General features: G+C 37.8%; 1 protein-coding gene across 4 annotated transcripts; it reads right to left on the bottom strand.

Annotated features, from left to right (window-relative positions):
* Positions 1 to 633: 633 nt before the first annotated feature.
* On the bottom strand, positions 634 to 21325 carry LOC129882807 (homocysteine S-methyltransferase 2). Of its 4 annotated transcripts, none has more exons than XM_055957261.1 (7): positions 20888 to 21325; positions 18968 to 19024; positions 18608 to 18837; positions 18009 to 18138; positions 17542 to 17745; positions 2367 to 2438; positions 634 to 1088 (listed from the first exon to the last, which is right to left on the bottom strand). In XM_055957261.1, the coding sequence occupies exons 1-7, from the start codon at positions 21071 to 21073 to the stop codon at positions 939 to 941; spliced, it is 1029 nt and encodes a 342-aa protein (XP_055813236.1). In that variant the 5' UTR covers positions 21074 to 21325; the 3' UTR covers positions 634 to 938. The 4 variants fall into 4 exon arrangements, with proteins under 4 accessions (XP_055813236.1, XP_055813238.1, XP_055813239.1 ...); XM_055957263.1 differs by having other exon boundaries at positions 2370 to 2438; positions 20888 to 21264; XM_055957264.1 differs by lacking the exon at positions 2367 to 2438 and having other exon boundaries at positions 20888 to 21267.
* Between the last annotated feature and the right edge of the window lie 939 nt (positions 21326 to 22264).

The raw sequence follows: 22264 nt of genomic DNA, 5'->3' as shown, positions 1-22264 counted from the left end.
ATTAATATCTTTTTTTAGAATTTATATAATGCATGTTATTTTTAATACACCAAATCAAACACCGTATAAAAAATAATTCCAAAATAACTAATATAATCATTACTAATACTACATATTCAACATTATTCTAATACACCCTATCAAGCAACCCCAAAATCTGATACAGTATCTTTTTGCCAAACTAGCTTTCTAACAGTTATTTTAATATTTTTCACCACTTTTGCTTCAATATAATCTAAGTCAAAGTTTTTAAATTTCATATCAAATCGAATCACACCACATGCCGTTGTTGGATCCCCTTCACTGAAATAATATATTGTTCAAATAGAGTAAAACTATTTTTCCTTGGTTATAAAGAAGGTATTGACTCCCCTTAACAAGAGTAAAAATTCTAATACAGTGGCTAACGACGTCCAAAAATTGCTTTCACGGGTTCAACTCTTGGGGGTGATACTTTTGACTCCCCTCCTATAAAATACCGGTTGCCAAGTGGCCATCAATCATTAGGCAACTTTGGTTTTCATAGTTGGTAAGATTAAGGTTCAAATCTCAGAACTTCCAATTTGGAAAATTGAAGTTCTAAACACAACAGAAAATACTAAAATAGCTATGGTTCCGCGGTTGGTGGTAAAATAGAGTGAATAGTACATCTCCATTGAGCAACCCAAAACTACAACTTGGTGTAATACTAAAAAGTTCTCAAAAACCAAATATTTCATAGATTTTTCGAACATCTGCACGTACCAAAAAATATGATACACTACCGACAAACAGCCTAGGTTGATCAATGGACCTTCTCTTGTCCGGAACTCCAGTCAAGCAGAAACCTCTTCTGAATGTAGGCCAACCAGATTACAAGAGACGGAAACAATCCTTTCGACCCAGACACAAGATCTTGTCTCATTTTTAAGTTAGATGCCCCTATTTCGTTCTCCGTATTAGACAGTACGTTTTGCAGAGAGTGCATTGTGTATTGCTCTAATGGTATTTGGAGTAGTTCTGCAGCAACCTCCTACCAGGGATGCTCCTGCCTCACACCATTTATTAACATAAGGAACAAAATCTTCATCCGTCACCCCGGTATTACTCTGCAACAAAGAGAAAAAGAGTATTAGGAGGATAAACTTGAAGTAATTAGTTCCTTAATCTTCATCTGTTATCCCAGTATTACTCTGCAACATAGAGAAAACGAATATTAGGAGGCTAAATTTAAAGTAATTACAACATGGATATTAGTAAGAACGTCTTAAAACCACAGGACTACACAACTGATGATTAATATTTCTAGTTTTAATTAACTATATACAGGGCACAAAGTACTTTAAAATTCCTGGTTGTATTAAGCCCAAGGGCCTAAACTGTTTTGTTTTTTCTTTCCTCTTTTTAAAGGGAAAAACACTGAAACTGAAGTGTGTCTTCTCCAGTTATTTCATGAGCAGAACATTAACTTTTGATTTCAGTTTACTTCATAAAGCTTCAGTCTTTAGATTTCTTTTGCTGTCTTGAAATTTCTTCTGTGCTTCAGGCAACATCTTTAGCTACCTAATAAAGTAGAAATGGAAAATTTTCACATTAATGCTTGAATAGTTTTCTGAAAAGCACATTAATGCGTGAATGTTGAGAATTACAAAGGTTGTAGACCATAATATCATCACTTAGCAAATGTGGAGCGTAAAGGAGAAGATGAAAGTGACCTTTTTCAAGATATTAACCTCTAATAACTCAACATTCACATTAAAGAGAAAGAAACTGTCCCAGGGGTTAGCACAGTTGGCAAATCTTGTAGGATTTGTGTATTAGGTCACAAATTTGATCCCTGTGTCAAGGGAACTAAGTGAGTGTTCAGATTGGCTTATTTTTAGTGGCTTTTGGCTTTAAAAATCTTATAGTTTTGGAAGTGTTTGGGTAATTCAAAAAGTGTTTTTAAGCATTTTTTTAGGCTGAAAAGTACCCAAAAAGCCAAAACCTAAAAGTTGGGTGTTAACTTATGACCTTTAGCTTTTAACTTATAAGTCACTTTAAAAAAGCCAATCCAAACACCCCCTAAGTCCAGTATTTAAGTGGGGAAGGGTAGAGTGGAGGGCCCCATCATCCCCGAGTGCCGAAGGTTGCAGCTGGCCCAAAGGGCTGGCTCCACAATCCACATGAATTTCTTGTTCATTAAATAGAAAAAAGCTCATCAAGGTTTCTATTCATCATCCCATGTTGTCTGCAAGAAAGGAAATGACATAGTTTCTTTCCTACAAACCACTGACTAGGGATAAGCACATAATTGTGTTGTAAATCAAAGAGAATCAACAAGCCTTTTCAGCGACACTCATTAGGTACAGTTAAAAAGCAGACAGTCAATGAGGAGAAATACTCACCACCCACTCTTTCCGAATGCCATCGTAACTCTCACCACTGTTGGGATATATAAGGATTGGTTTTGTTGTTACCTGAGAAATGCAAGTGAAAAAGTAACAAGACTATATTATAACAATAGATTTATACAGAGAGCTATTGTTAAGAAAATAAGAATAATAACCTAGGATAACAAGCAACCTAAGCTTCACTTGAGAATTTTCCATTTGCTTGTCTAGACCCACTAACATTTCTCCCTTATGGGAGGAGAAAGTTAAGAGAAATATTTGAACACTTATCACAATTTCATTTGTTATTTTCCACCTATAATCCAAACAAGAGAACTAAGAATCACTTTCTCATCTCCTGCTGATTTCTTTAGTGCACAGAGGGGACTGAGGCAGGGAGACTGATATGATTACTCCTTTATGAGCTTACTCTAGAAGAAAATCTAGACAAGCATGTGGAGAAAATCTTAGTTTCTTGGTTTTAGATAGGATGAAATATATAAGCAACAGTTATCTATAGTAGTTGTGAGAAATATTGGAGAAGAATATTATTGAATTGTGTCACTACATTCCCTATTTATAGACACTACAATATAATCCTTTACCAAGTAGGATACTATTTATTATTACTATTACTATTATTATTCTAAGTAGAATTGTATATACCTATTCGGGCTATTTCTATTCTAACACTCCTCCCCCCCCCCCATCTCAAGCTATTGCATACAACTTATATGTACCTAGCTTATTACAAATGTAATTAATATGAGTACCAATGAGGGGCTTGGTGAGATATCTACAAATTAATCACTTGACTTCACAAAATTGACAGTCAATCTCAATGTGCTTAGTCTTCTCATGAAATACTGGATTTGATGCATAATACCAGCCAATCTCAAAGTGCTAAATCTTCTCAGGAAATACTGATTTTGATGCATAATGTCAATAAAACACAGAGATAAAATTACTGTATTGAACTTCCTAAATGAAGCTTCAGAAGACTGTTTCAGGCCATAAAGTGACTTACACAATCGACATACAAGGCTACCAGGCTCTCCCTAAGCAATAAAACCAGGTGGTTGCTCCATATAGACTTTTTTTTCAAGATCATCATGCAGAAAAACATTCTTAATGTCCAACTAATTAAAAGGTCAATGAAGAACGACAATCATAGATAGAAAAAGGCAGACATATGTTATTTTAGCCACAAGAGAGAAAATATCATTGTAATCCAGTCCAAATATCAGAGTATACCTTTTTTTTTGTTTTTTTGTTTATTTTGGCAAAAGTTAATCTGAAACAGAAAGTGCTCAAAATCTGATATAATTATATGGATCGTCACTCTCTAACATCTCTCTAGAAAATAAGCTCTCAACAAGACTATTTTTTAGCTTATGGCTACCAGGGAGCCGGATCCACCTCCGGACCTCCAAAAATTTCCTTCAAAAAATAGAGTTGTAGATTTCGACGATGCGAGTTCAACGCAACGAGAATCATCGCAATCCGACACCCAAAACTTCTGGAATGATGAAAAAATAGACGCGATCACTGTTCATCATCCCAAAGAACACACTTTTGCAGATCGGAATATCAATTTTTGTTCAAATTCTGTGATAACTACTGATGAACAAACAATTGTAGATGATAGCACAACATCTCAACTACAACATATAGAAAAATCACACGATTTCACCGTCACAGTTGCGCAAAACAGACCGGCGAACTTTCAGGACAATTCCGACATGCTTCACGGTGGCGCACCACCTGGGATTTATAGCCCTCCCCAGGACGCCCCTACTTCGACACCCCAGGTCGATTTGATGGTGGTGGCGCCGGCGGAGCACTGTCCAACAACGACGCCCGAGCTCCGATGACATTCGAGATCGGAGACCAATGCCAATCTGTAGAGGACCTCAATACGAACTCAACCATACAAAAATCGACACACCACAGCTAGTCGAATATGCATTTGAATTTTCCAGGTGTTTGTGCGATTTCCGGCGAAGGCGTCGCCGTCGCGAGTGGTGGCCAAATATCCAATTCTATTGAAGGTTGTGTGCGGAACACCACCAATACTACAGAAAATAGAAAAGCCCCATCAAATTCGGACCCAAATGCTTCGAATTCCAACATTAGGGTTCCATCGTTGCCGTCCGGCGGCAGTGCAGTGTCAGAGCTCGAAACTCAAAATTTGCAATGCAATATTGGTCATCATGACGAGGGGAGTCCACCAAAACAAAAAGCCCCATCAGGTAGGTCCCCTTTCAATTCGAATTTCAAATTTAGGGTTTCCAATTTGACAAGTAGCGCCGGCAGTGGTGGTGCCGGAGCTCCGTTGGCCGGGAAAATTGATATTCAATCAAATTCAAACCCCCAACATCACACTAACCCTCCGGAACAAAATTCTCCAAAAAACGACCCTCCCAACACTTCAAACGCCAATACTAGTGTGGAACTTAACCGAAAAACCACCGGAACCACTTTTCCGTTGAACGCCCAAAATAGTTCTCAAAGTAAAAGTAACCCCCATACCCTTAGGGACAATTTAAACCAAAAAACTCAATTTTTAGACACCCCAAACTCAAATTCCAAATTTCCAACTTGTGCCAATAGGGTCGAAAACAGTCTTCTTGTGGTCGAATCTGTTTTGGTTGATCGTATCACCAACCCGGGAAATCCTAGCACCTCCACTAACCCCAAACGTACCAACGACCCTCCCGTTTCAGAATTCCCTCCCATCTCATCCAATTTCCAAAAATTCGACCCGAAAAACTCTAACAATCCGGTAGTGTCTTTAACCCCCAGCGCGCTACCTCCTAAGACTAAGTCCCCTACCAACCAACCCACCACCACAAACCACCCTCCACCCCCTATAGCAAAGCAATCTATGGCTACAAGACTAAGAGCCAAACAAGCCGAGCCTACAACCAGAATTGACCTAACACCCCTAAAAAGGGTGACAAAACAAGGTTGTCCGGCTATCATGTTTAAGAGAGAAGACTACATGATTAAGATGGCTGAATCATGTAAGTATACTCTCATAGGCAAGTTCTACAGTCCAATGCCAAAGATGGAGGTAATCCGAAAGAAGTTCACTACTCAAACTGAACTCCGAGGCAAGGTCAAGATTACCCATTTTAATTCTATACACATATATATTGACCTCGACAATGAACATGATAGAGCTACTGTACTAGATAGCAAACGAATGTACATTGATGGTGTCTTTATGAGGTTTCAAGTTTGGACCCCTACTTTTGATCCAAACTATGAAACCTCCATTCTCCCTGTTTGGGTCATACTCCCGGAGCTCCCTTGGCATTGTTTCCATAAAGAATTTGTTACGCTTCTGCTTGCGGACGTGGGACAAGTGTTGTACTTGGACATGGCCTTCATGCAAAAGACAAGGGGGAGCGTAGCGAAAGCAAAAGTCCAAATGGACATCACCAAGCCTAGAATCCAAAGTGTATGGATTGGATTCGACGAAAACGATGATCCAAATGGAGAAGGTAGATGGCAGGACATCGAATATGAAGATATCCCCCTTTATTGTACTTACTGCAAACACCAAGGTCATACTCCTCTTGCTTGCCCCGTCAGCAGAAGAGATGCAGAACGCAACAAGGCCAAAGACAAGGAGGAAGAGCCAAAGAAAGATGCATCGCCAAAAAACACAGGTATGATCTCTACTCCTATTGTTTTATCTAATGCTGCAAGTTACAGGCAACAGGTACCACTAGAAGAAACTACCACCACAACTCAGAAAGGAAGTGGCAAAGCAAAGGAGCACTCAACCAACCCAAACAGGAATCAAGCCTCAAACGACCAATGGGAAACCCAAAGGCGAAGAAACTTCAAAGGTAAGACTCAAACCGCGCAAAACACCCAAATGATACAAGGCAACACTCAACAGGTATATAAACCCATCCAAACCAAGACGCCAGGTATTGATTGTAATGCTGTTGCTATGACTGGTGCAATTCAAACTGGACAGCGCGAGCATCAACCAGGTATTGACTCAATGCTCCCAATCCCCCATGGCTCCCCGAACAATAATTTTACTGTATTGTCTGATTCCGAAGCTGATGGAGGTGAGGATGGTATTCAGGAGAAGCCAACTAACCTGCAGGATGAGGTGTCCAGAGGGGGGGCTTTATCTCATGTTTTGCATGAGAACCTTATGGCTGACCCTAGGAACGACTTTAGAGCTCCTGCTACCTCTTCAAATATTCATCATTCTTCTGCCCAGCAAGTTGACAAAATGGACTTTGTTAATGCTCAAAAATTGGCCTTCAAACTGACCCCTAATCCTAGTGATTTGCCTCGGAATCTTAAAGGTTCAGATGGTGCTGAAATGAGGCTTGTGGGTGCCCCTAGTTCCACTCAGGAACAAGGTAACACTGCAGCTCCAATTCATGTGCACCAGCTGCAGTTTTTGGGAGAGGGCTCTTCACCTTGTCCAGCTGTTGGTTCCAAGGAAAATATGCTTGGTTCGGGTGATGTTGCAGCTGCTAGATTGAAAGAAATGTGTGTGCAAAATAGGGCCACTAAGGTGCAGGGATTGAGACCTGCAGTTTACTCTAATTTCAATCAAGAAATTAGCAACATTGCAACTCATTCTCAATCCCAGAACCTGCAGTCTCTGAGAGGTAATTTAGCTGTTGTTTTGAAGGAAATCCTACAGGGTATGGGGACTAGTTCAGCAGCTATCTTAAAAGAAAATGTGGTGCAAAATATGGCCACTCAGGTGCAGGGATCCTGCAGATGCTCCTATTTCCACTCAGGAAATAGGCAGGTCTCAAAACCTGCAGGCCTTTAGAGATGCTTTGGCTGCTGGTTTGCAGGAAAACTTACAAGATTTGGGTGTTAGTTCAGCTCCTAGACTGAGTGGAACTAGGGGCACCCACAAGCCTCATTTCAGCACCATCTGAACCTTTAAGATTCCGAGGCAAATCACTAGGATTAGGGGTCAGTTTGAAGGCCAATTTTTGAGCATTAACAAAGTCCATTTTGTCAACTTGCTGGGCAGAAGAATGATGAATATTTGAAGAGGTAGCAGGAGCTCTAAAGTCGTTCCTAGGGTCAGCCATAAGGTTCTCATGCAAAACATGAGATAAAGCCCCCCCTCTGGACACCTCATCCTGCAGGTTAGTTGGCTTCTCCTGAATACCATCCTCACCTCCATCAGCTTCGGAATCAGACAATACAGTAAAATTATTGTTCGGGGAGCCATGGGGGATTGGGAGCATTGAGTCAATACCTGGTTGATGCTCGCGCTGTCCAGTTTGAATTGCACCAGTCATAGCAACAGCATTACAATCAATACCTGGCGTCTTGGTTTGGATGGGTTTATATACCTGTTGAGTGTTGCCTTGTATCATTTGGGTGTTTTGCGCGGTTTGAGTCTTACCTTTGAAGTTTCTTCGCCTTTGGGTTTCCCATTGGTCGTTTGAGGCTTGATTCCTGTTTGGGTTGGTTGAGTGCTCCTTTGCTTTGCCACTTCCTTTCTGAGTTGTGGTGGTAGTTTCTTCTAGTGGTACCTGTTGCCTGTAACTTGCAGCATTAGATAAAACAATAGGAGTAGAGATCATACCTGTGTTTTTTGGCGATGCATCTTTCTTTGGCTCTTCCTCCTTGTCTTTGGCCTTGTTGCGTTCTGCATCTCTTCTGCTGACGGGGCAAGCAAGAGGAGTATGACCTTGGTGTTTGCAGTAAGTACAATAAAGGGGGATATCTTCATATTCGATGTCCTGCCATCTACCTTCCCCATTTGGATCATCGTTTTCGTCGAATCCAATCCATACACTTTGGATTCTAGGCTTGGTGATGTCCATTTGGACTTTTGCTTTCGCTACGCTCCCCCTTGTCTTTTGCATGAAGGCCATGTCCAAGTACAACACTTGTCCCACGTCCGCAAGCAGAAGCGTAACAAATTCTTTATGGAAACAATGCCAAGGGAGCTCCGGGAGTATGACCCAAACAGGGAGAATGGAGGTTTCATAGTTTGGATCAAAAGTAGGGGTCCAAACTTGAAACCTCATAAAGACACCATCAATGTACATTCGTTTGCTATCTAGTACAGTAGCTCTATCATGTTCATTGTCGAGGTCAATATATATGTGTCTAGAATTAAAATGGGTAATCTTGACCTTGCCTCGGAGTTCAGTTTGAGTAGTGAACTTCTTTCGGATTACCTCCATCTTTGGCATTGGACTGTAGAACTTGCCTATGAGAGTATACTTACATGATTCAGCCATCTTAATCATGTAGTCTTCTCTCTTAAACATGATAGCCGGACAACCTTGTTTTGTCACCCTTTTTAGGGGTGTTAGGTCAATTCTGGTTGTAGGCTCGGCTTGTTTGGCTCTTAGTCTTGTAGCCATAGATTGCTTTGCTATAGGGGGTGGAGGGTGGTTTGTGGTGGTGGGTTGGTTGGTAGGGGACTTAGTCTTAGGAGGTAGCGCGCTGGGGGTTAAAGACACTACCGGATTGTTAGAGTTTTTCGGGTCGAATTTTTGGAAATTGGATGAGATGGGAGGGAATTCTGAAACGGGAGGGTCGTTGGTACGTTTGGGGTTAGTGGAGGTGCTAGGATTTCCCGGGTTGGTGATACGATCAACCAAAACAGATTCGACCACAAGAAGACTGTTTTCGACCCTATTGGCACAAGTTGGAAATTTGGAATTTGAGTTTGGGGTGTCTAAAAATTGAGTTTTTTGGTTTAAATTGTCCCTAAGGGTATGGGGGTTACTTTTACTTTGAGAACTATTTTGGGCGTTCAACGGAAAAGTGGTTCCGGTGGTTTTTCGGTTAAGTTCCACACTAGTATTGGCGTTTGAAGTGTTGGGAGGGTCGTTTTTTGGAGAATTTTGTTCCGGAGGGTTAGTGTGATGTTGGGGGTTTGAATTTGATTGAATATCAATTTTCCCGGCCAACGGAGCTCCGGCACCACCACTGCCGGCGCTACTTGTCAAATTGGAAACCCTAAATTTGAAATTCGAATTGAAAGGGGACCTACCTGATGGGGCTTTTTGTTTTGGTGGACTCCCCTCGTCATGATGACCAATATTGCATTGCAAATTTTGAGTTTCGAGCTCTGACACTGCACTGCCGCCGGACGGCAACGATGGAACCCTAATGTTGGAATTCGAAGCATTTGGGTCCGAATTTGATGGGGCTTTTCTATTTTCTGTAGTATTGGTGGTGTTCCGCACACAACCTTCAATAGAATTGGATATTTGGCCACCACTCGCGACGGCGACGCCTTCGCCGGAAATCGCACAAACACCTGGAAAATTCAAATGCATATTCGACTAGCTGTGGTGTGTCGATTTTTGTATGGTTGAGTTCGTATTGAGGTCCTCTACAGATTGGCATTGGTCTCCGATCTCGAATGTCACCGGAGCTCGGGCGTCGTTGTTGGACAGTGCTCCGCCGGCGCCACCACCATCAAATCGACCTGGGGTGTCGAAGTAGGGGCGTCCTGGGGAGGGCTATAAATCCCAGGTGGTGCGCCACCGTGAAGCATGTCGGAATTGTCCTGAAAGTTCGCCGGTCTGTTTTGCGCAACTGTGACGGTGAAATCGTGTGATTTTTCTATATGTTGTAGTTGAGATGTTGTGCTATCATCTACAATTGTTTGTTCATCAGTAGTTATCACAGAATTTGAACAAAAATTGATATTCCGATCTGCAAAAGTGTGTTCTTTGGGATGATGAACAGTGATCGCGTCTATTTTTTCATCATTCCAGAAGTTTTGGGTGTCGGATTGCGATGATTCTCGTTGCGTTGAACTCGCATCGTCGAAATCTACAACTCTATTTTTTGAAGGAAATTTTTGGAGGTCCGGAGGTGGATCCGGCTCCCTGGTAGCCATAAGCTAAAAAATAGTCTTGTTGAGAGCTTATTTTCTAGAGAGATGTTAGAGAGTGACGATCCATATAATTATATCAGATTTTGAGCACTTTCTGTTTCAGATTAACTTTTGCCAAAATAAACAAAAAAACAAAAAAAAAGGTATACTCTGATATTTGGACTGGATTACAATGATATTTTCTCTCTTGTGGCTAAAATAACATATGTCTGCCTTTTTCTATCTATGATTGTCGTTCTTCATTGACCTTTTAATTAGTTGGACATTAAGAATGTTTTTCTGCATGATGATCTTGAAAAAAAAGTCTATATGGAGCAACCCTACTGAAAAAAGAGAATTATATGGGTAGGGTCGGATTCACAGCATAATCCTACTGAAAAAGAGAAATTATATGGGTAGGGTTAAAATGATGGCACGACCCTACGTAAATCTAATTTGAGGAGTCACTGGAAAGGCACATGGAACTACGTAAATCAAATCTGAAGTCACCGAAAAGACAGTGATATGCAACTCAAATATGAGAAAGTAGTTCTGAAAAATCCACGGTACTGCGCAAATTAAATATGAGAAGTATTCCGAAGAGATGCATGATCCTACGCAAATCAGATATAAGAAAATAGTCACCGGAAAGATGCACTGTGCTACGCAAATCGGATATGAGAAAGTAATCACCAGAATGATGGCACGGTGCTAAACAAATTAAATATGAAAATGTAGTCACCGAAAAAATGACACTGTGCTATACAAATTAAATATAAAAAAATAGTCACCGAAAATATAGCACGATGCTACACAAATTAGATATAAGAAAGTAGTCACCGAAAAGATTGGCACGGTGCTACACACACTGACGGATATGGGGTTGACACAAAACAGCCCTAGAAAGTCACTGAAAATTGACGCACAGTGACCTGTCTAACTGAGTTTTCTTCCCTTGAATATGAGATTCATACATATATCATTTGCCCTACTTTTTGTTAACATAACCATTGGTCAGACGGACAGCATATATGGGTAATAGCCGCCCGTCGACAGCGAAAGCTCTTTGATTCTCTACCAAGATAGTACAGGCTCTAATACCATGTGACAAATATTGGAGAAGAATATTATTGAATTATGTCACTACACTATTACACAGAGACCCTATTTATAGACACTACAATACAATCATTTACCAAGTAGGATACTATTTATTATTCTTATTATTATTACTATTCCTATTCTAAGTAGGATTGTATATACATATTCCTATTCTAACATTAGTTATAAGTAGTGGTTATCTATTGTAGTTACCACCAGTTATCTATAGCAATAATTGTTTCTATGTGTTGGGAGTTACCACCAGTTAGTATACTATATGTATCTAGGAGAATTATGTAGAAGAAAGTATTATCATTATCTTTATATTTGGAGATTTGTCCACTCCATAGAACATAGTTATTGGTTAACGCAGCATTTAAGATCCTTGCACTTTATTTAACCAGTAAAGTTTCATTCTCCTCTCTTTCTCATCATAGTTTCTACCATTTGGTATCAGAGCAGCAAGATCCAGGATGGTGGTATCTACACGCTCTTCTAACGAACCGCCACCACAACCAGCCACAAATCATCCTAGTGAGCCCTCTAATGATCAAATTGTCCAGCAATTAACGTTTATAACATCATGTTGGGAAGCATTAGATGCAGCCGTGCTCAATCCAGTGGTACTCAACCTGATGCTAATCTTGGTACAACCGCTAAAGGAAAAGGTCCAGAATGTAATAGAGGTCCTCGTGACACCAAAAGGTCATCTTGGGTTGAAGATGTCAACGTTGACATGGATATCCCTTTGGCGGCTGAAGAATCCATCTCATAGGCCACACACAATGATGGAATTTCCTCAATTTGAAGGAGGAGATCCCCATGGCTAGATTTTGAAGGCTGAAAATATTTTCGGTACAATTAAAATCCTAATCTAAAGGTAGATGTTGCAGCCATGTATCTGGAGGGTGATGCGCTTGATCTCTTTGCGTCCACAGTGAGCATACACTGTTGTATTGGGAGGACCTTTAAAGCTTGACAAGAGAATTATGGCCCTGCTGAATTTCAGAATCCAGGTGAACATTTATGTAGCATTCGACAATTGGGCACAATACAAGAATATCGCCAGGAATTTGCCAAACAATCTACTCGAGTCTAGAATTGGCCAGAATATTGTCTTTTGGGGGGTGTTCCTTACTGGGCTTAAAGAACTCAAATCAGATGTGAGAATTCATAAGCCTAGAAGGCTAGAAGTGCATATAAAGTCATAAATCTTGCAATGGAATTTGATTAAAAAGTGGGTTCCAATCGTGGGCATAAAAGGTCTTAATGGCCAAATCGGTCATGATCCAACACAACCAAATTGGTTCTACACGTGAAGTTTCTTACCAATCAGTAGGCAACCAACTCGTATCACGAACCAATCCAAATTCTATACAAATGTCTCCTCATCCTTCTCTGAATCGTGCTTGGGATATAAAGAAGCAGAATCGCATAGCCAAAGGATTTTGTATTAGGTATCATGAAAAATTTGCACCAGGCACCGTTGCAAGACAACATCTCTCACTCTTATGGAGACAAACAACAACATTGAAGGTGGTGAATCTGTGGAACAAACGCCAAGTGACATTGTTGATGTGGATGCAAGTACAACTGACCTGCTGAAATTTCATTCCACGCCTTTCTAGGTAACACAACATGCACAACGATGAAACTCCAAGGGACCTTAAATGGAAGCAGGGTGCTGCTTCTGGTTGATAGTGGGTCATCCCACGATTTTATCTCCGAAAAAATGTTGAAGAATTACAGTTTCTTGTTCAAGTTATGCCCTACTTTTAGAGTCCAGATCGAAAATGGAGATATCATACGTTGCAACCGTTTGTGCCAAAATCTTGTTGTGACATTCCCTAGATTAACTATTGATCAAGATTTATATTCTTTCTCTGTTGAAGGAGCATATTTGGTGCTTGGAATTACGTGGCTCGCTTGTTTAAATACATTCCAAGCTAACTGAATGAGATGTTTTTGATTTTTAATTTAAATGGAAAACGATATAAGCTTCAGGGGGTTCCACAAGAATCAAATACACCAGTTGCTTTCCAGTATTTCTCGAAGGAGGCTGATACTTCAAGTAATTCTCTACCCATTGATATTCAAAGCTTGCTTCATAAGTTTGAATCAATTTTTAAAGAACCCAATGCCCTACTACCTTTTCGTCAACACATCCACTCCATCCGTTTGATTCTTAACTCAAAACCACCCAACATCCATCCTTATTGCTAACCTTACTTCCAAAAATGAGAAATTGAAAAACAAGTGTCTGAATTACTCCAAAAAGGTTTTATAAAGCCAAGTACCAGTCCATTTAATAGCCCTGCCTGTCCTTCTCGTCAAGAAAAAGGACAATACATGGCTTATGTGCATTGATTATAGAGGTCTCAACCAAAGCACTATTCCAGATAAGTACCCAATCCCTAATATTGATGAGCTTCTTGATGAATTGCATGGAACAACAATTTTTTCAAAGTTTGATTAGCGTTCTGGTTACTACCAGATACGTGTCAATCCTGCAGACATTCATAAAACTGCTTCCCATACGCACTCTGCCATTATGAATTCACTGTTATGCCCTTTGGTCTCACAAATGCCCCTTCTACATTCCAATGTGCTATGAACGATTTGTTCAGACCACACCTATGCAAATTTGTTCTTGTATTCTTTGAGGACATCTTGGTATACAGTCAAACCTTTGAGCAACATATCGGTCACTTGCAACTTGCTCTCCAACTTCTCAGAGATAATCGTTTCTATGCCAAATCTTCTAAATGCTTATTTGGGAAAATCCACATTTCTTTGTGGGGTCATGTGATTTCAGAACATGGAGTTGGTGTTGATTAGGATAAAGTTCAACCAATCTTAAATGACCAGTGCCAATTAATGTGAAGGAGTTATGTGGATTTCTTGGGTTAACAAGCTATTATCGCAAATTTGTGAAGGGTTATGGAATGATGCCTCGACCACTCACCTCACTGAACTTACCAAGAAAAATGTTTTCAATGGTCAATCTCAGCTGAAAATGCTTTCTAACTTCTCAAGCAAGCCTTAACAACAATTCCGGTACTACAAGTTCCAAATTTCACTCAACCATTTGTGGTTGAATGCAATGCTTTTTCATAAGGAATAGGGGCTATTCTTCTTCATGATGACCGTCCTATTTCTTATTTTTGTAAGGGGCCTTCTTTTTCCTATCGTTTGAAGTCTACTTATGACCTGGAATTGCTTCCTCTTTATTCAGCTTTGCAGAAATGGAAACACTACCTCTTGGACCATCATTTTTATGTCCGAACATAACATTGCAGCCTCAAGTATCTCCTTTTCCAGCGTATTACCACTAATGAGCAGCAAAGATTATTAATGAAATTGCTTCCCTTTGACTTCACAATTGTTTACAAAGATAGGAAAGACAAGTTGGGAGTTGATTCTCTTTCAAGGAGGCCATTAAATGCTAAATTTTTGGCTCTTGCTATTCCTATGCCAATTTACCATTGGGAAATTTAATGGACTGGAAGGGGGTCAAAACATTTTGCGGTGGTAAGGCAATAAAAGGGGCAGTTTTAAGGTGGGTTGTGCATACAACTGGCTGAGCCACTCCAATCAGCCTCAAAGCCACTGGACGTGAAGAGGAATCTGGAAGTCAAAAATCCCACTCAAAGTGGCTTGTTTTGACTGATTGTTAGCCAAATAAGTTGTACTGACTCGAGACAGGGGACACCTTTATGTTCTAGATGTTTCTTTTGTATGGAACTGCTGAGACAGTTAATCATCTCTTTCTACGTTGCAAGATCATTGGCCAACTAGGGAGGTTATTCCTGAATCTTAAGGGTATATCATGGACCATGCCTGCTAAGATCACAGAAGCAATCCAGAGTTGGGAGGAAGCAGGAAAGTAGTCCAAGAAGATGAAAAATTGTCCAAGCTAGAATATGGTGGGCAATATGGATGGAAAAGAACTCTAGAGCTTTTGATAGTATATGTTATCATCACAAGTGCAATATGACAGAAACTTGTGTTTCCACATGTAAGACCATCTCCAATCCAACACCAAATTTTACACCAAATCTTATTTTGGTGTAAAGTTTAGTGTTTTGGGGCTCCAACCCAACACCATTTTTTACACTACTTTAGTGTGTGAATTAGGTGTGACACCATTCATCTACACTAAATCAAATTTTCAATATTTTAATATTATTTTCATATACAAAACTTCTAATTTAACATTTTATAAATTATATGTTTTCAATTAAGTCTCTAGTATACTTAATTATTTTTTATGTCATATTTTATAATATTAATTTTAGATCTTAAAGTTGGCGTATAAAGATTAATTTTCGTATATATGATTTTTTTATACAATTTAAGTTAATTTTACTATAAATTATAATTGGATAAAAATATCAATCTCGTATTGCAATTATCGCAGGGCCGTCAAGTTTTTGGAGAAAAGAAGTGCTATAATTTTTAGCTCGACATAAAAAAAGTTTAAGGACAGAGATGTTCATTTTGAACTTCGTAATGCATAAATACAACATTAATGGGAGCAACGTATTGATCTTGAAAGTTGAATATTTATGTAAAAATTACAATAAACTTTACATTTATGTAATGTTTATTTAATTGTATTTCATCAATGATTTCACTTTTATTTGTATTATCCATTATTATGTATAATGTATAATATTTGTTAGCAATTTTATTTAAAAATTTATGGTATAAAATAGTTTTATATTAAATGACTATATAATAAAAGAATATGAATTATATAGGGTGATTATGTGAAAATCGAAGAAAGAATTTATTTTATGAAATAAGAAAATATAAATAAAATAAAAATAATAATATAATATTGCATAGAGAGAAGAATACAAAGATAATATTCTTTTTTGAGCAACAATTGACCTCCGATGTGGTGGGCTACAATGGATACAGTGAAATCAATCCTTATTCCGCACTCCCTCTCACCGGCCCGAAACATATATAAATCATGAATTCTTCATAGCGGACCGGCAGGTCAGGCTTACGGGGACCGTCGAAGAAGGGCCTCAATGCACCGCAGCCACTACTTTGACTCCTTTTATGCAATTATGAACTCCATGAAACTTTATCAATTCCAGCGCAACTTATCCTTTTGGAGCTGACGTAACAAACTACGCAAGCCTCCCAGCGAAGCTAACATAAATCTGATCCGAATAAAAAAGATAAAAGGAAGTTGTATTATTGTGGTATACTAGCCACCTATTCTGGTAGTGTAAAATTTAGTGTAGTGGGTTGGAGTTGATTTACACTAAAATAGTGCTAACACTATTTAGTGTAAAATTTGATGTTATGGGTTAGAGATGCCCTAAGTAAAACTAGTTCTAGTTCTCCTTCCCAGTTCCTTCTTTCTTTCCGCTTATGGCTCTTGGTGCTCTGTGAATTAAGGGGTCGTTTGGTAGAGTGCATTAGAAAAAATAATGCATCCATTAGCATTGTGTATTAGTAGTACCTTGTTTGGTACACTTTTTCAACCTGTGTATAACTAATGCATGCATTAGTTATACATTCTATTTGGTATTAAGATATAACTAATACATGAAAATCCATGGTATTAGTAATGTAAAGGGTTTTAATGCATGCATTAGCTTGGTGAAGGACACAATTATCCCTCAAAATCTTTTTCACATCCCTTCCATCATTTTTGTGGAAAGTATATTTGTAAGCAAATATTTTTTCAGAAATTATGCAATGCATGTTATTTTTAATACACCAAACCAAACACTACATAAGAAATAATATCAACATAACTAATGCAAGCATTACTAATACACCACATTCAACATTCTTCTTAGACACCCTCTCAAACGACCCCTAAGTGTAAGAGTCAAATAATGAACCTGATGAGCTAGTTTCTTGATTTGGAGATATTATAAGGAAGAAACTAAAGACATAATTTTTTTGAATTCTGAAAAATATAAGGTTTCCTAAGACTGGGTTTAACTTGTTTTGATCATTTTACTTGTCTGGAAGGTTCTTCTTGTAACAAAGATTGGAAGACGTTCTTGATTGACCAGATGTTCCAGTCTGAGTTTTAAAAAAGTGATTGGAACAAGAAATAATCAACTCATTTATTCGTACAATATCCATCTTCTCTAGTACGCATAAGCAGCAATTAAAAGCGTCATGTAAAACCCCAAATTGATTAACAACTCCAGTGAAAAGATAAACAGAATGAAGATCACGAAAATGTAATGGAAAAAGTACCTGCTTAATGGATAGAATAAGATCCAGAATAAATCTAGGAGGGGTACAGTTGATTCCAACAGCTAAAACTTTTTCACATGATTCGCCAATTGCAGCACATTCTGACAAGGAATCACCACTGACCACATTTACACCGTCTTTGGAGTTGAAGGATAACCAGGCAGGAGTCTTTATGTCTTCTTCCTTAAGAAGCTCGACAAAAGCCTGAACAGGTACTAATAGCTGTCAATCTCAAGATCTTAACAAAAGAATACAAGCTACTACTCCAGAATAGGCTGATTCACAGCATTATACTGTGCTATTAATAACTTTTTCTATTGTCACAAACAACTGTGTTTCAGATAATTATTGTCCATAGCATTTCATAAAGAATGATAACAGAAGCATACCACTATTTCTACTAGTAGTAAAGGCAAAAAGTAGTATCAAAAGATCTCCTCAAAACTTATAGCCAATAACGATCATACCTGAGCTTCCACTTTATTTGGCACGGTCTCAAAAGCTATTAGATCAGCACCAGAGTCTGAAAGAAGCTGAACTCTTCTTCGATGAAAATCCTTTAGAAAGTTGAGATCAATTGCATCCCCATATTCTCCACTGCAAATTGATAATCAAGTCAGTTTCACATGCATGGAAGGCTAATAGTGGTTTGTGCTTAAGAGGCAAAGAAAATGCCTATGAGACCAGGGGAGAATTGTCTGAAGCATTTCATGGGTGTTAGTGAGACAACTTTTATGCTCTAACAACTAAGAGTAGTATTGCAAATATATGGGGCAATATTCCCAGAATGCACTTTGATGCACAAAAATATCAAAATTAACAGGGATGACAGGGAGCTAAACAAGACACAAGGTAAACGAAAATGCCTCTAAGGAACAAGCAGATAAGCATCCTTACATCCCATAAAAAAATCCAATATTCCTTTTTTTAATCAAGTAATAAAACTTTCATTAATTGGACTTGCAGCATACAAATAGTGTACCAAAAACCCTTGCATTCCTAGCATGAAAATCACATCAGACCAGAGAAAGGAAGAGGAATAAAGCCCTAATTTTCTTAAAATCACCTGTATTCGGAACCATCAGCTAAATAGGCCCCATAACTCCCAACAGATGCTGCAACTAAGATAGGACGTTGTTTGAGAACCTTTCCATCAGTGCTATGATCAGATGAAGATTCACGGCATCTATTATAGTAGACATCCCGTGCTTCACATGCAATCTCGACACTTCTTTTGAGCAAGGATTCACTTTCTTCTATAGAATATCCTTTGGCCTTAAACCCCTGGATGGTTGCCTGTCCAAAAAAGAGAAACCATGAAACTAGTTGCAAGGATTTAGATAGAAGTTGAGATGCATCCACGTGCAATCGATCATGCATATGAGATACAGAGAGGAAGAATAGTTGCAAATGAGAAAAGTGGTACCTGATAAGATGAACTGAGTATTATATCTGCACCAGCTTCAAGGTAATCCAAGTGTACCTGCTCTATTTAATACACCAATGAGCCATGTACTAGTACGAAGAGATAAACTTCATGCACCTCAAATATTTAAGAGTGGTGATATCAAACTAGTTATCAAGATTTTCTAGTGAAGTTTATGATATGTGATGAAAGCATAGTCTAAACCCTACAACAAAAGCCACAAAGGATACCGAAAAGGGAAAGAATGAAGGAGAAGATTGTCAGTTGCCAAATGTTGAGATCAACAGATTCATTTTAGTTATCTCAAGAGCCAAGAACTTTTAACTATTCAAGATGCGGATCATCGCATTCAAAATTCTATCGTATATTGTAGACGTGGTAACACTTATTGGTCAACAATTCACTGAACCACAGCATTTCTGTTGAAATTTTGTGCCTGTACCACATAAATATTATCATCAAACAAATTCAAGGGCATACCAACAATGCCAATCATATTATAGACATTTGTAATACTATATAGGATGTTTGCGATGTTGCATTCCACTATTCCAGAAACTGTTTTTATTTTCCCTTATCTATAATACATATAAATAACAGTTCTAGCATTTTTAATAATACTTCCTTCATTATAAATTTTGTGAAAAATGCACATATTCAAAACTATCGAATTAATTTTTCTACTCCAGTGCCTCAATACCTATTTCACCATAAGGAATACAAATTAGCAAAAAGTGAAATCCATAAATGAAAATAGGAACTTCTGTAGCAGCATGCATTTGTTGAAAGGTTTCAACCTCTATAAAGAAGAGATTAGTCACTATTCTAGCAAGAGAAGCAAAAGAGTATAAAAAGGAGAAAACAAGAAGAGAAGGAAGCGTTATGCTTTTGCTTTAGGTCTACTGAATGGTTGAAGGGGATTGCCACACGGGATTGCCAGACTTAAAAAGATGGATAAAAGGAATAAGGAAGCTGAATAAACGGAAAAACTAGGGGGAAGTTTGTTTAAGTATCATTTCTTTTCTTTTTTGATAAGGAAGTATCATATAGAATTAATGATTTAGCAGATTATTTACAGCCTTATTTATTCATTTTTTATCATCTATCTTTTTTAGTCATCAGCCATTCATTCTTATTGGATTTGCCTTAGTGATACAGCAGATGGATGACAATTACTAGTATTTCCTGCTCTTGCTCCTTGGTTTCCCCGAGATTTTATTTGCAAGTAATTTCTTGGGTTTGAGGCATAATTGTTGTTAAGAAAGAACTACTATAGCTAGTTGTTTCATTAGCAAAATATCGTTTGACTCAAATGTCTCATTTTAAGATATTACATCTCTACTTAATTTTTTGAAAATTGGGTATTCCTGGATCTTTCTTCTTTCCAAAAGACAGAGATATTAGCTGAATCTTTGCTATTTGAAGAAGTATGACATAGGTCAATCTCTCCTATCGAGTCACATGAAGATGCAGAATAAAAACGAAGAGAGAGTCTCATAAAGTAAGCTACTTCTCATGCATTTGTTTAACAATGTGTTCTAACAACTTGTATGAGATAGTTCCTAGAAAAGACAAAATCCATCAGAAAGTCTACCAGCATGCAAGACAAAGATGCTGCCAACAACCCCCACACCCTCACGCTTCTACAGTAAAGGGAATCCTAATAAAAAATCCATATGGTGGTCCAACTTATCTACATAACCGTGCTGTAAAGCTAACATCCTAAAGAACTGATCTGAAAAGATAATCCTTTTCGCTAAATCCACTATATTGAATAAGCTTGTCAGTAACACGAAACAAGACAAGAGAAAGTCTATTAGAATACGAAAAGGTTACTGAACTAATTATTTTTTAAAAAAAAACAAAATCTATTCAGTTTAGTATAATATCAGTATTAAAGAAATGGTTGAAGAAGCATACAGCGCGGACGAGGTGAGGGTCCGTGAGGAGACATTTAGCACTCCAAAGAGGGTCATTGAGGTCCGCTCCATGACGTTCAAGCTCGGTCGCAAAGCCGCCGTCGATCACGGCAACGCCGCCGCATTTGTGGAGGAAATCTTTGACGAGGGAGGAGGACAACTTGCCATTAACGTAGGAAGTACCCATGGATTCTCGTAAAGGCGGTGACGGATACTAGAACGGAGACGAAGAGTAGTCAATGCAATTTGGCGTGGTAGTTCGCCGGCGAGTAATCTCGGTTGGTTGGGGATGTAATGGTTTTTGGTTGGTATAATGGGAAAAAGACTACTGAGATGGAGTAATAAATAGGGAAGATCCGAAATGTCTCAACACTTAGAATTAGAATTTAGAAATGTTTTAAAAATGCATTTCAATGTACTAAAATTCCTGCTATATCTGAAGTCCGAATCATAAGATTTTATTATTTTAGCCAAATATAATTTTTATAAATACATATTAATTTTTAAAAAACAATTTAATATTTAAAATTTAGAAAGTATTTAAAATATAGGCTTCAGAAATATTTCTAAGTAAAATAAAAAAATTCATTTTCAAATGCCTTTTTTCTAGGGTATTCTTAGAGTTAAATGATTTGATTTATTAAATGTTGAACTAAATAGGTCTAATTGAAGGCAAAATAGATGATAGAATTTATATTTGGTTGATTTTGATTAGCTTGAAAATGAAGGTGGTGCTTGATGTTAAATTGGGTTCAGTTTACTTTTCACACGCAAGTACAATGATACATAATATAATGGGTGAGAAAAATTAGACAAATCTTTCAAATAGTAAAATTATTAATCTAAGGAACATGAAACTATCTCTAAAATCACGATGAAAATAACTTGTTGGCCCTTTTTTCGAAACATAATTTTCTTTTATTTCAATTTATAGACTTTATAGACATAATTTGAAATAATATGATGTTTCAGAAAAATTAAAATTTTTAAAAATCTTATTTTAAAATATTACATAGCATTAATGTGACTATATCATTTTGAAACTTGTGACCTTAAATATATCATAATATTTGTATGAATATAAAAAATTTAAGAATGATAAAATAAAGGTTTTTATTTAATATTAAAATGAGAAGTGAAAGTAAACGATCTAGTATTTTGGTAATATATCATTTTTTTGAAAACAAATAAAAAAATTAGGTCAAATAAGGAAGGAACGGCTTTTTTTCTTTTAAAAAAAAACTTAGTAGCAAACCAATTATTTTTAATAAGATAAAATAAAATAATTCAACATATTGCATTTTAAAAAGTACAATAATAATCGTATAACGGTGTAAGAACGAAAATAAATATATACTAGAGTAACAAGAAAACACAA

Source organism: Solanum dulcamara, chromosome 3 (assembly GCF_947179165.1).
Source record: "Solanum dulcamara chromosome 3, daSolDulc1.2, whole genome shotgun sequence".
NCBI lineage: Eukaryota > Viridiplantae > Streptophyta > Magnoliopsida > Solanales > Solanaceae > Solanum > Solanum dulcamara.
The sequence above is the reverse complement of the archived record's forward strand: the minus strand, read 5'-3'. Positions and strand labels throughout refer to the sequence as shown.